At 50.3% G+C, this 13,419-nt stretch overlaps 1 protein-coding gene across 2 annotated transcripts in view; it reads left to right on the top strand.

Moving 5' to 3' along the window:
* Nucleotides 1-2,850: 2,850 nt before the first annotated feature.
* LOC116546117 (renin) overlaps nt 2,851-13,419 on the top strand; it is a 21,624-nt gene continuing 11,055 nt past the window's right edge. The window contains exon 1 of one of the 2 annotated variants that reach the window (XM_032272459.1): nt 2,851-3,216. Coding sequence is in view for 1 of the 2 variants with exons in the window: in XM_032272458.1 (XP_032128349.1) it covers nt 11,808-11,905 (98 nt within the window). In the remaining variant the exon portion in view is untranslated. Of the gene's footprint in view, nt 3,217-11,780; nt 11,906-13,419 lie in introns of those variants that run through there. The other variant, XM_032272458.1, reaches the window with a different exon arrangement.

The following is a 13,419-nucleotide window of genomic DNA, read 5'->3' as shown; positions in this document are numbered from 1 at the left end:
TAACATTCTGTCTCATTGATCTGTCTAATATTGATGTTGAAGTCTCCCACACTATTGTCCACACAATAGTGTAGGAGACTTCAACATCAATATTAGACAGATCAATGAGATCATGGGCTTTGCATTTTCACTCACCCATGCTGTATTTGGAGTTGAGCCCAACTTCTCTTCCCAAATGAGAGACCCTGTGGCAGTGGTCCCTGTACCCATCTCAAAAGTCCTGAGTAAAGCCTGCTTTACTGTGCTTTATTAAGTGGCATTGGATAAGTTTTCTTTAATAGTACAATCCCTGGCCAGGCGCGGTGGCTCACACCTGTATCCCAGCACTTTGGGAGGCCGAGATGGGCGGATCACCTGAGGTTGGGAGTTCGAGACCAGCCTGACCAACATGAGAAACCCCATCTCTACTAAAAATACAATATTGGCCAAGCATGGTGGCATGCGCCTGCAATTCCAGCTACTCGTGAGGCTGAGGCAGAAGAATCACTTGAACCCAGGAGGTGGAGGTTGCAGTGAACCGAGATCATGCCATTGCCCTCCAGCCTGGGCAATAAGAGGGAAACTCCATCACACACACATACACACACACACACACACACACACACACACACACACACACACACACACAATAGTAACATAGTACAATCCCTGTCCCTAACAGCCATCCTCCATCCCAGCTATGCTTCTGCTGGTGACACTCAGCACATGAACTCATAGCACTGTCCTAACAGAATTACCACCCTCCTGTCACCCCTACACACACACACACACACACACACACACACACACACACACACTACACTGCTGTGCTGCCACACCCTCCTCTGGAAAAGAAACGTTCCAGCTTAACCTTGTTTGACAACAAAACAGACTCCTGGCGCCATTGAGGAAAGGCAGTTTTCTGTGTTTCTAGCTTTCATGCCTCAGGGTATGGGTGTCTGGTGTCACCCCGGTGGGTGCATCTCATTTTAGGAACACCCTTCAATCAGGCTATCCCACCAAGCCCCCAGCCCCTTGCCAATCCTCTCCTGCCCCAGGCCCCTGCAGATCCTAAGACCTGTGTAACCTGCCTTCGATTTTCCTGGGTTGCCACTTAAAGAGGCCTCAGGTTGGGATCGCCCCAACCCTGTGGCTGAATAGCTGCTCCTTAAGGTTCCCAGGACAAACAACTAAGCATGCTGGGTTCTCCTCACCCCCACCCCCCCTCCATCCCAAGGTTCTTCTGTTCCTGCCCGACCCCGGGCCCAGAGCTCTCTGAGTAATTATGCCTTCAGGTGGTTCCACCCACACAAGGCAGCCCTGGATGGATACAGAACTCCATTCTGGGTCTCTCTTTCCCTCTCAAGGCCCCAACTGCTCATCTCTACCTGCAGAGTTCAGCACCCCATCTGACTGGAAAATTCCTCCAGAGCCAGCTGGGGTTCTCCAGGGATGGGGAGTGAAGCGTGATGCAGGAAGGAAGACAACGGGTGGAAGAGAGGCGTGGCCACTGCTGATCTCACCACTTGCTTGCTCATTCGCTTGTTTTGTTTGAGACAAGGTCTTGCTGTGTCACCCAGCTGGAGTGCAGAGGCCCAGCCACAGCTCACTGCAGCCTCCAACTCTTGGGCTCAAGCTATCCTCCTTCCTCAGCCTCCCAAGTAGCTGGGACTACAAGTGTGTGCCTCCATGCCTGGCTAATTTTAAACAATTATTTTTAGACACAGGGGATCTCTATGTCACCCAAGCTGGCCTTGAATTCCTAGCATCGTGAGATTCTCCCACCTTGGCTTCCTGAGTAGCTGGGATTACAGGCGTGACACACCACGCCTGGCCCCATTTGCTTTTTTTTTTTTTTTTTTTTTTCTTCTCAGAGGTGATCCAAATGCACCCATTTGCTTTTTAATGAGTGGAAGCAGGACTGGCCAAGAGATGGTTAGTTCCTAAACACTAAGCCTCAGTGAGTCCGATTTCTACCTCTTTACCACCCCTGGGCAGGGGCCACAATAAGAGTTTTCTACTAAACTACTAATACCAAGAATAAGTCCATGCCTGTTTCACAGCAGCACAAACCAGACTCTTGATGCCACCCAGCCTTCCCTCCCTTTACCCTTGACCTCCTCTGACCACTCCAGGCTTCGTCTCAATACCTGACTCTCCCTGGGCTCATTATCATGGAGGAGAGTGGGATCTGGGTTTTTTAAGAAAAACCCAGAGTACCACTTATGTCCTAAGAGATTTCCAGAGGTTGTGGGATCTGAAGAAAGATAAGGGGGCTGGGATCCGACTGGATTTATGCTTCCCCTGCCTGGTTCTCATGTCCCAGCTCTGCCCCACTGGGAAAGGGCCAGGGCAATATGACCCTTTCCTCTGCCCCTACCCGCTCCACTTCCCTGAGCAAGAGGTGACGCAGACCAGGGTTTTTTCGTAGCGTCTTGGCAAGCCTTTGTGAGAAGAACTGGACTCCGGGCAGAAGGAGGTCAAGAGATGATCTGATAAGGGTCCCCACACTCTCTCTTTTCCACCCGCAGCCTAGACCACTGGAAGGCCCAAGTTCAGTGGGGAGGGGAGACTCTCCAGACTGTGCCACCTCCCCTTCTATGTTTTCTCCCACCCCTGCAGCAGAAATGGGAAAGTGACAGGTCAGGCCACCTGGCAGTCAGGACACACCAGGGCTGGCCGGGCAGAGTCAGCCCAGCCCTGCCCACGGCAGGGAGCTCCCTGACAGTTGAGCGCCTAGGCAGAGCTGTCCCCAGGTAGGGAGTTCACCACCTCAGAGGGCACTTGCCTTGTTGGGCGGTGTGGACCGCTGAACAGTTCCTCCTTAGACTGGAACTCAAGCAGATTCTCCCCCTCCCACCACATCTCACCGGCCTCAGATCGACACTGTGGGCACAGGAAATAGGGCTGGCTGTGACTCCCTCAAGGGCTGCATATGTGGCTTCTCTCTTCCTACCAAGCTTCTCCAGGGCCCTTGGCCAGCCTTCAGGACGAGGTTTCAGGCCCCTTGCCCGTCCCAGCTCCAGACCATGCAGTAGTGCTTAGCTGTCTTGCCCGTTTTCTGATCTCAGGATCTCCGTTCCAGCTGTTCCCCTCCCAGGCTGTGCACTGGGGTGGAAAATGGGAGAAACAAGATAGGGGCTGCCATTTTGGACCCTGTTACCCTCTTAGAAGTTGATTTCCTTGCCTGCCCCGCGGTCTCTGCAAATCTTGTCCGTACTTGCCCTCTGCCTCACGGTGAGTTAGCAGAGTCGTTGTTCCTCCTCTTTCTCCTGGTGACGTTATGCGTGCTTCGTATTCTCACTGTATGCATGGCTGGGCTCAGGGCCACATGGCGGTCGTTGGTGGGAGGGTCGCGGTGCTGCATACACGGCAGGAGGCAGGGGATAGATGGGGGAGGGAGGACATGTTTGGCTGGAGAGCGCTGGGTCCCCAGGGGTCCTAGATCTCCTAACAGCTCAGCGCTTCGCACTGCCTGCTCTGGACCTCCTGGCCCTGCCTTTGCTCTTGAAGAGTGTTGAGAATGTGCCAGACCCTTCGGTGGTGACTGAGCATCTCCAAGCCTCTGGAAGGACTGGTGAAATCCGAGGCTTCTGCGATTACGGGAAGAAACCGTGGTTGACATTTCCTTTATTGTGCTATCTTAAACTTAGTTTGCCTGAGATGAATTATTTGCTTCACTGTACTTGTTATGCTCTATACTACTCATACTTGCAGACACAAAGAACAGTGTGAAAAATTAAAATGTAGCTTGTAACTTTGGCCCTGCTGAGCTGTTCTTGGAAAACAGGAGCTCTGTGTAAAAGACAAACCACATAGCCTGGCTGCCAGAGATAGAGGACAGCACGTACGAAGCTTCTCGCTGCATGCAGACTACAAATGGACGTGTAACAGAGAGGCTTATTACCCAGATTCCTTTCCCAGGAAAGGCATATTGATTAGGACCCTGGAAAGGGAATGCGACCCTTATGGAGCGCCTATAAACGGACTATCTGTCAGGAGGACAATCCTCTGTGGTTGAGATAAGGATGCAAAAGTCTTTCTTCTCCCACTGCTCCTGCCAGCCTGCATGGGGGGCTCCCCCTTCTTGCAGTTTTGTGGTCAGGCCGGTTGTCCTGTGTCAGATTCTGTTCCCCCTGCAGCTGTAAGCCCAATGATTTTCTTGCTGATAATTATAAGTTTATAATTAACCTCCATTCTGCTATGGTTTATGGTTTTTATGCTGATGGAAAGAAACTTTTAACATTGTTCTGCTTTTACAATACCATATTGTGATCTTTGGTCAACAGTTTTTGCTTCTGTTTCTTTTTGTATAATTATCACTGACACTTTGTACAACCTCACTCCCCCTCCCCTGTTGAAAGAGCCTAAAGAAAAACTGAGGTTTTCAGGGGAATGTTAGACATCCACCAAGGAGCAGCTGTGGTGTCTCCCCTGGGCCCAGCTTTGAAGAAAACTGTTTCTTTGTCTTTTTTTCTTTTTCACCGACCACTCATCACTTTGAGAGATCTTGAATCCACGTTGACATATTGGGAGCTGGTTTTCCAATAGAAGAGTCCTGAATCTTAACCAAAAATAGATGTGAGGGTCTGCCACACTGTACTGGGTGTCTAAACTACCCTAGGTGTGGGGCTTAGCAATGCTCACCTTTCCCCATAAAAAGCTCTGTGGGGTTGGATCACTCTCTACAGATTCTCCTTTTGAATCCCGTTTGCTCTGCCAGTTGTCCACAACACCTACAGCCACAGAGAGGGAGTCACAAGGTGGGGCCCTCAGCTTGTCCTTCTCTAAGCTCTCTGCAACCTCACTGGCCTCATCTGAACAGTGGGGATGATAGTTACCACTTCACAGGCTGCCTGGAGAACAAAACCCAGCCATATTCAAAGCAGCTCACAGCACACTGCAGGTGCTCAAGTACGCTGGCTGGTGTTAGTCATCTTCTGCTGCCGCCCCTAGGCTGACCCCAGCTCCCACAGTCTCCCAACTTGTCCTCTCCCTGCTCCTTGCTCCCTTTCCTCTAGGGTTTGCTGAGAGCAGAGGGAGAGAAAGGGTGGGTGGTCAGTCACCCTCACTGGCTATGACAGGTTGCAGTCATGGTGGGAAAAGAGACAGCATCCCTCTTAAGCACTCTCCTGAGATTCATGACGGACCCTCCTCCAGCAAAGCAGGGGCTTCGAGCTGGAGGTGGAGAGAAGTGAGATTCTGGGGCAGGGCACCCACCCAAGTTCAAGCTCAGCAACTGTACTCATGAGTAACACAGGATATGGTGCAGGGGAGCTGCAAGTCCCCAGTCTGCCATTTACCATCTGCAAATCATGACACATTGCTTACCCTCCTGGGTCTTGGCTTGTTCCTATATTATGGGGAAACCAACCCACTCACCTCCCAGGCTGACGGGGACACTGGGGGAAGACCCTCCTCCCTTCAGGCCCTGCTTTTTTTGTCTTGGACCCTCCACACACTCCCTGATGTCATTACTGGACTTGCAGGTCCTGCCCTGTCATTTATCAAAGACTTCGGCTCCCGGTTCACAGGACTTCCTCCACCCCGTGTGCTCTGCAGCCTCCTGGATGACGTCACCGACCACGCAGACGGTGACCTGGCCATACCCGAGCCTCTCAGACCCTTGGGGCCTCGTTTCCGACAACCTCACCCCTTCTCTACTTCAGCTATCCATAGCCACGTTCTACTTGGGGCTTGTCACTTGTAAGGTCCCCTCCAGACTATCTCAAGCAGCCACACTCAGCCCGTTCATCTTCCAGCTTTGTGATTCAGCTGTTCCCACCAGCCCTGCTCGCTCTTCTCACCTGCCAGGGTCCTCTGCTTTCTTCCCGGTCACCAGTCCTGGCCTGTCTTGACTTCTTTCCTCTAGCCACCTTATATTCCACAGTTTTTCATTCAATTACAGTTTTTTTTTTTTTTTTTTTGAGACAAAGTCTCACTCCATCACCCAGCCTGGAGCACAGTGACAACAATCACAGCTCACTGCAGCTTCAGCCTCCTGGGCTCAAGCAATCCTCCACCCCAGCCTCCCAAGTAGCTGGGACCACAAGTGGGCACCACCACACCCAGTTCATTTTTGTATTTGTTTTGTAGAGACGAGGTCTCACTATGTTGCCCAGGCTGGTCTCAACCTCCCAGGCTCAAGCAATCATCCTGCCTCGGCCTTGCAAAGTGCTGGGATTATAGGAATGAGCCACTGCCCCAGCCCAGTGACATTTTTGCTGAGACTCTAAATTCTTTTGTCCTTCATTTCTGATCACCCCAGCCCTGGATGAAGCCAGCTGTGCACTTTCTCTGTATCTGTATCCAAGGAGCTGAGCGCTGCGGTGTTGGTAGGGTGAGTCAGAGAACCCGGCCAACTGGCTTCCTATAAAGTCATTATCGCCAGCCATTAAATGTCTTCATTCCTCACAGAAATCCTCTCGGTTTCCCTGGCCAGCTTCTTCCCACTTTCCATAATGATTCCAGAGCTTCACCAGTTTCCTCATGCCTCCAAACCCCCTCCCATCCCCAACTCTCACTAGAGGTCCTTGCTTCCTACTTGTCAGAGAAGATACACAGCCAGCAGAGAGGCAGTCCTCAGCTTCCACCGTCAAGCAAACCAGCCACCAACACGTGCACACGCCTGGCCTTCCCTTCTGCTGCTGCAGTGGAGGGGCCACGCCATCCTGCTGTTTTCCACCCTGTGCACTCCTTCCCTCCCAGGAATCCTCCTGTGTTAATTATCTCTTCCTCTCAACCGAGCACTTTCTATGCATTTAGATATTCTCAGCTCCCTCCCAGCATTAGAAAGGAGTGGCAGGGAGGGGGGGGGAAGGAGGAGGGAGAAAGAGAAAACCCCTCACCCGCTCCTCATTCTCCTCCAGCTATCACCCTCTTTCCCCTTTTTTATGATTCCACTTTTCAAAACAGCTGCCTACACTCTGTTGTCTTCATCTTCTTACTTTCTATCCTAGTCTGTTCAGTCGGCTGTTTAAAAATGCCGTAAACTGGGTAGTTTATAAACCACAGAAACGTCTGTCTCACAGTTCTGAAGTCTGAGAAGTTCAAGATCAGTGCGTTGGCAGATTCAGTGTGTGGTGAGGGCCTTCGTCTTGGTTCATGAACGGTGTCTTCTCGCTGCGGCTCACCTGGTTAAAAGGGAAAAGAGCTCCCTTGGGCCCCTTTTATAAGGACATTAATCCCATCAGGATTTAATCACCTCTCCAAGGGCCCATCCTCCTAATACTATCATATTGAGGGTTACAATTTCAACCTATGAATTTTGGGGGACACAAACATTCACATTGTGGCACTTCCCATCATTCATCAACCCATCCCTGTGTGGACTCCCACCCCTCTGAATCACCAAAACAGCTCCCATGGACAGCACCGGTGCCCTGCAGGTCTCCATTTTAACCCAAGTGTCACCTCACCTCGCAGCAGCCCCCACCGCCGCTCACCATCTCTCCCTAACCAGTCTCTCCCCCTGCAACTTCAGAGACACCTGCTGCTCTTCTCCTCCCTCTCTGGCCCCTCCTTTGGGGTCTCCTCTGCAGATTTCTCCTCTGCTGCTTGTCCATTAAAGCTCAGAGTCCTGGGCTTTCCTGCTGCCCACCTTCTCCCTGGTTAATTTCATTCATACCTGTCGCATTAGTCACCATCTTTCACCCAGGCTTATTTGTGCTTCGCCATCTGATACCACCCCTGGGATGTCTCAAAGGAAATCCACACTCAACAGTTCCTCAGACTCATGGTTCTCTCCAACTCTCTTCCCCATCTGAAATCCTGGTTCTCTTCCATTCACTCTGTGTACCCTTCCTCACTGTCTACATCCACCCTCTATATGCCACATCCTACAGAGTCTATTTCCTAGATTTCTCTCAAATCCATCTGATCTTTTTCATCTTCACCACGCCCACATACTCTAGTCCAAGCTAGTTCTAGCACCATGACCTCCTCACTGGTATATGCCATACTATTCTGGACCATCCCAGCTCCTTGCTAATCCACACTGCAGCCAAAACACATCTAATTACATCATTCCCTTCTTTCTTTTTTTTTTTTTTTTTTTTTTGAGACAGAATCTGCCTCTGTTGCCCAGGCTGGGGTGCAGTGGCACAATCTCAGTTCACTGCAACCTCTGCCTCCCAGGTTCAAGCAATTCTCCTGCTTCCGCCTTCCCAGTAGCTGGGACTACAGGTGCATGCCACCATGCCTGGCTATTTTTTTGTAATTTTTTAGTAGGAGTGGGGTTTCACTGTGTTAGCCAGGATGGTCTCAATCTCCTGACCTCGTGATCTGCCTGCCTTGGCCTCCCAAGGTGCTGGGATCACAAGTGTGAGCCACCATGCCCGGCCACATCAATCCCTTCTTATCGGATCAACAACTTCCCGTGGCTCTTAGGGTAGACATAGAATTTCCTAACGTGGGATGTAGGAACCGTTATGGTGTGACACTCAGCTCGTCTGTGTACTGGGTTCTGAGTCACACAGCCTAAACTTACAGTCCGACTTTGGCCCTCATTGCCAGTGGAACCTTCGGCAATTCACCTCCTGAATCCTCTTGTGCCTCAATGTACTCATCTGTAAAATAGCGATATAATGCTACTACTTCATATGGCTATTGTGAGAATTAAGTGCATTAAACACCTAGAGACGTATCTGACACATAGTAAGCATTCAGTAAGTGTGAGCTCTTTTCTGCTCCTGTGTCTTGCCACATCTCACGCCCCACTCTCTCTCATCTCTCTGGCTTTTTTGTTTTTATTGACACCATGCTTCCTCTCGCCACAGGGCCTTTGCACGTTCTGTTCCTGCTGGGACTCTATTTCTCAGTCTTCAGCTATTCATTGCCAATGCAACCTTCAGATCACAATGCAACTATAATTTTTTTGGGGGGAAGCTTTCTGGAGTTCCCTGACTGGCACTAGTCATCAGCGCTATTTGATATTTATGTGTGATGATAATCTTTCTCTTCCACGAGACTGTGGGATCCATAAACGAGAGCAGAAATTGTGTTATTTTTGCAAACTTTTTAACTCCAGCATCCAGCAGAGTGCTCACATATAATAAAGGCTCTGAATATTTGCTAGTAAATGAAAGAGGATTGAAAGAGAGCACTTTAGGGGTGCTTCATAAATGTTCATTTAATCTGACAAGGTATCCCTACTGTGAAGGATCAAAAGGCATTCCCCTGTCCCCAAATAATTCCCCCACTCCCAACCACAGTACCTGAGAATTCACCACTAGGGCCCATCATTTGGGAAGGGCCTTTTCATCTCTGAGGTCAAAACACATTAATTAGCCAACACATCAGCCACAGAGATGAGCTCCTCTCATTGCCTGTACTGCCCACAGCTGGTGTCGAGAGCAGCACCCTGGAGGCATAGAACATTAGAATATTACGGTAGCAGAGCATGAAGGCACCCTTGGGGCCATCCAGCCATCTGCTTCACTGTACAGATTTGGGAACTGAGGTCCAAAGAGGGGAAGGGAGGGATCCAACATCACGTAGCAAATTGATGGTAGAACGAAGACTAGGACCCACGTCCCTGAGCACCAGCCCAGGGCTCTTTGCACTGCCCATTGTAGTTCACTAGTTCATCCATTTAATCAATCCTAAGCACCACTGTGGGCAAAAATCATATTCATACATACATAAAGAACTCTGCTGCAAAAGTAGCTAAGTTGGCGCTCTCATAGAAGGGCTTGTGACCATGCTGTGGAAGCCTACAGCAGAAAGCAGTCAACTCCAGGCTGAGTCAGGGCCTGCTTCGTGAAGGAGGGGGTGATATTTGAAGTGGACCCTAATAAATAATCAGGGAAGGTGGGCGCAGTGGCTCATGCCTGTAATCCCAGCTCTTCAGGAGGCTGAGGCGGGTAGATCACGAGGTCGAGAGATCGAGACCACCCTGGCCAACACAGTAAAACCTCGTCTCTACTAAAAATACAAAAATTAGCCATATGTGATGGCACACGCCTGCAGTCCCAGCTACTTGGGAGGCTGAGGCAGGAAAATACCTTGAACCCAGGAGGCGGAGTTTGCAGTGAGCAGAGATCGCACCACTGCACTCCAACCTGGCAACAGATCGAGACTCTGTCTAAAAAAATAAATTACTTAAATAAAAATAAATAAATAAATCAGGGAAAAGGCAGGATAGGCATCTTAGCCTGAATAAATAGCGCCCATCCTGGGATTAAGGGATCAGATGTATGCTTGGGGAGCTGCCCTTGACTGCTTGTAAGGCTACAGGGAAACGGAAAGGAGGCAGAGAACCAAGACCTGAAAGGGAGTGAGAGCCAAGCGAGAAGAGGAGAATAAGTTGGAGGAGCGGCTGCTCTACCTCTGTTTTGTCAGAAGCTTTCTGAAACCCCAAGGACCCCCCTTCTCTCCCACCATTACTAAGTCAACTGAGGATAGACAACCCCCTCTTCCCCCAGCTCCCTGCTTCCAGAGGATTATGTAACCAAGTCTAAGCTCCCATCACTCACCACACAGCAGCCAGTAAGCTGAGAGATAAGGTGTTGGGGTGAAGAAAGCAACCCTATTCAGAAAGCCAGAAAACCAGGAAGATGGCGGACCAGCATCATAAAGAACCATCTGAAGTCAGCATGAGCTTTAGGCTCTTTTTTATGTTAAGGGGAGAGGGAAGAAGAAGAGGTTGGGATCAAGAAGTGCCCGATGACCGCAGACACCTGGGTGCCGGCGAGGGTCCAAGGAGGTTGTAAAACTTCTTTTTTCTAGGTCAGGTCACAATGTTCCTATAAATCTTTAGCATAACATTGTTATTTGTCTGTATTCTCCCTTATCTCCTTGGGGTTTAGTTTGGGGGAAAGAACTGTTTTTTTTTTAAAGTTGAACTGCAAGCTAAACTCCTATAGTTAGCTGATCTATGTGCAGAGCTAAGCAGAAGCTTTTAACCTAAAGGACATTACCCCTGGGGGTCAGAGGCAAAATGGAGTCAGTCATGCTAAGTCTCCCTCCACTCTTTTTTTTTTTTTTTTTTTTTTTGAGATGGAGTTTCACTCTTGTCCAGGCTGGACTGCAACAGCATGATCTTGGCTCACTGCAACCTTTGCCTCCTGGGTTCAAACAATTCTCTTGCCTCAGCCTCCCGAGTAGCTGAGATTACAGGCACCTGCCACCACGCCTAGCTAACTTTTGTATTTTAGTAGAGATAGGGTTTCACCATGTTGACCAGGTTGGTCTTGACCACCTGACCTCAAGTGATCCAACCACCTCAGCTCCCAAAGTGCTGGCACAGGCGTGAACCACGGCACCCAGCCCCTCCGCTCTTACAATTAAACCTGCTGTTGCTTCTCCCACCAAGAAACCATTCAGGAAGATTCATCCATGTTCTAGATGGAAAAACTGGGCTGTAGCCTGAGAGAAGCCAGATACAGACAAAGCCAAAGTTAATACAGAGGATGGAGCTTCTAGGGTGTAGGGGCTGGGTCTGGGCTAGGGAGCTGGGAACCTAGGTTCTATGCTTGTTCCAGTTTTGATGTTGGCCCTGACAGTGCTGTTTCTCATCAGCTTTTGTCTGCTTAAGGGGTCACAGGGCCATGCCAGATAGAGGGCTGCTGGCGTCACTGGGCACAAGAGTGCTTTCCCACAGCTCCCCTTCCTCTGCTCCACATCTGGAAACCTGGGTACCCTTCACCCACCTAGCTCTGTCCCATAGTGAGATTTATTGCTGGCTGCCCTGCCATCTGCCCCGGGGTAATAAATCAGGACAGAGCAGAATTGCAGTAACCCCATGCATGGCATGTATAAAAGGAGAAGGGCTAAGGGAGCCACAGAGCCTCTGCGGATCTCAGAGAGAGCCCCAGATTGAGGAAAGCATGGACGCATGGAGAGGAATGCCTCGCTGGGGACTGCTGCTGCTGCTCTGGGGCTCCTGCACCTTCGGCCTCCCGACAGACACCACCACCTTTAAACGGTAATTGGGAATGCACTCAGAGAAGGGGTGGGAGGGGTGCAGGGCTCCCACCTTCCCAACACCCTGGCTTTTCCGTATGTGGTGTCATTGACTCCTTAAGTCAGCTGGATAGGGAGGCATGGACCTGTTCAGAGAGGTCAAGAGACTTGCCCAGTAAATAAGTGGCACTACTAGTCAGGTCTAGAAGCTGTGTCTTTTGCTTCCTGCCCAGAGCACCATGCAAAGCGCTGTAAAGAACTCAGAAATGATTAGGACATGCCCCTTGCTCTTGAGGAGCTCACAGCCTGACTACTAAGGACTATTAGGAAGGGCATGGGTGGCCGGGCATGGTGGTTCATGTCTGTAATCCCAGCACTTTGGGAGGCCGAGGCAGGAGGATCCCTTGAGGATCCCTTGAGGTCAACATGAGGAAACCCCCTCTCTACTGAAAATACGAAAATTAGCCGGGCATGGTGGCATGTGCCTGTAATCCCAGCTGCTCGAGAGGCCGACGCAGGAGGACTGATTGAGCCCGGGAGGTGGAGGTTGCAGTGAGCCAAGATTACACCACTGCACTCCAGCCTGGGCAACAGAGTGAGACTCCATCTCAAAAAAAAAAAAAAAAAAAAAGGGCATGAGTACAGCTAACTCCACCAGGGAGGCAGCAGCGTGGTATCGCGGCTAACTGCAAAGCTTATAGAGTTGGACTGCCTTCATTTAAATTTTGCTTCACTAGCAGAACAAACTAGGTCTGGAACCATGGGCAGGTTATTTAACCTCTCCAAGTCTCAGTTTACCATTTTAAACAGGGATGATAGTAACAGTGCCTGCTTTGAGGATTTAATGAGATAAGGCATAGAAAGCCGGACACGTTTTAAGAGCCCAGCTACTGTTAGTACTACAGGGTGGATTCTTACAAATATCAAACACAGGGCTGTAGGCAGCCCACAGCTAGGAGGAGAAAACCCTAGCCTCCACTAGGAGCCAGGCCCTGTGGGAAAAAGCAATTCGTTAAGACCGAAGAAGAAAGCTGGGCACGGTGGCTCATGCCTGTACTTTCAGCACTTGAGAGGCTGAGGTGGGTGGATCGCTTGAGCTCATGAGTTCAAGACCAGCCTGGGCAACACAGTGAAACCTTGTTGCTACAAAAAATACAAAAATTAGCTAGGTGTGGTGGTGCATACCTGTAGTTCAAGCTACTTGGGAGGCTGAAGTGAAAGGATCGGCTCAACGTGGGAGGTGGAGGCTGCAGTGGGCAGAGACTGAGCCACTGCACTCCAGCCTGGATGATAGAGCCAGACCTTATCTAAAAAACAAAAAGAAGGCCGGGCGCGGTGGCTCAAGCCTGTAATCCCAGCACTTTGGGAGGCCGAGACGGGTGGATCACGAGGTCAAGAGATCGAGACCATCCTGGTCAACATGGTGAAACCCCGTCTCTACTAAAAATACAAAAAATTAGCTGGGCATGGTGGTGCGTGCCTGTAATCCCAGCTACTCAGGAGGCTGAGGCAGGAGAATTGCCTGAACCCAGGATG

The sequence above is a fragment of the Sapajus apella genome, unplaced genomic scaffold (genome assembly GCF_009761245.1).
Source record: "Sapajus apella isolate SASKATOON/1434 unplaced genomic scaffold, GSC_monkey_1.0 scaffold603, whole genome shotgun sequence".
Classification (NCBI taxonomy): Eukaryota; Metazoa; Chordata; class Mammalia; order Primates; family Cebidae; genus Sapajus; species Sapajus apella.
The sequence above is the reverse complement of the archived record's forward strand: the minus strand, read 5'-3'. Positions and strand labels throughout refer to the sequence as shown.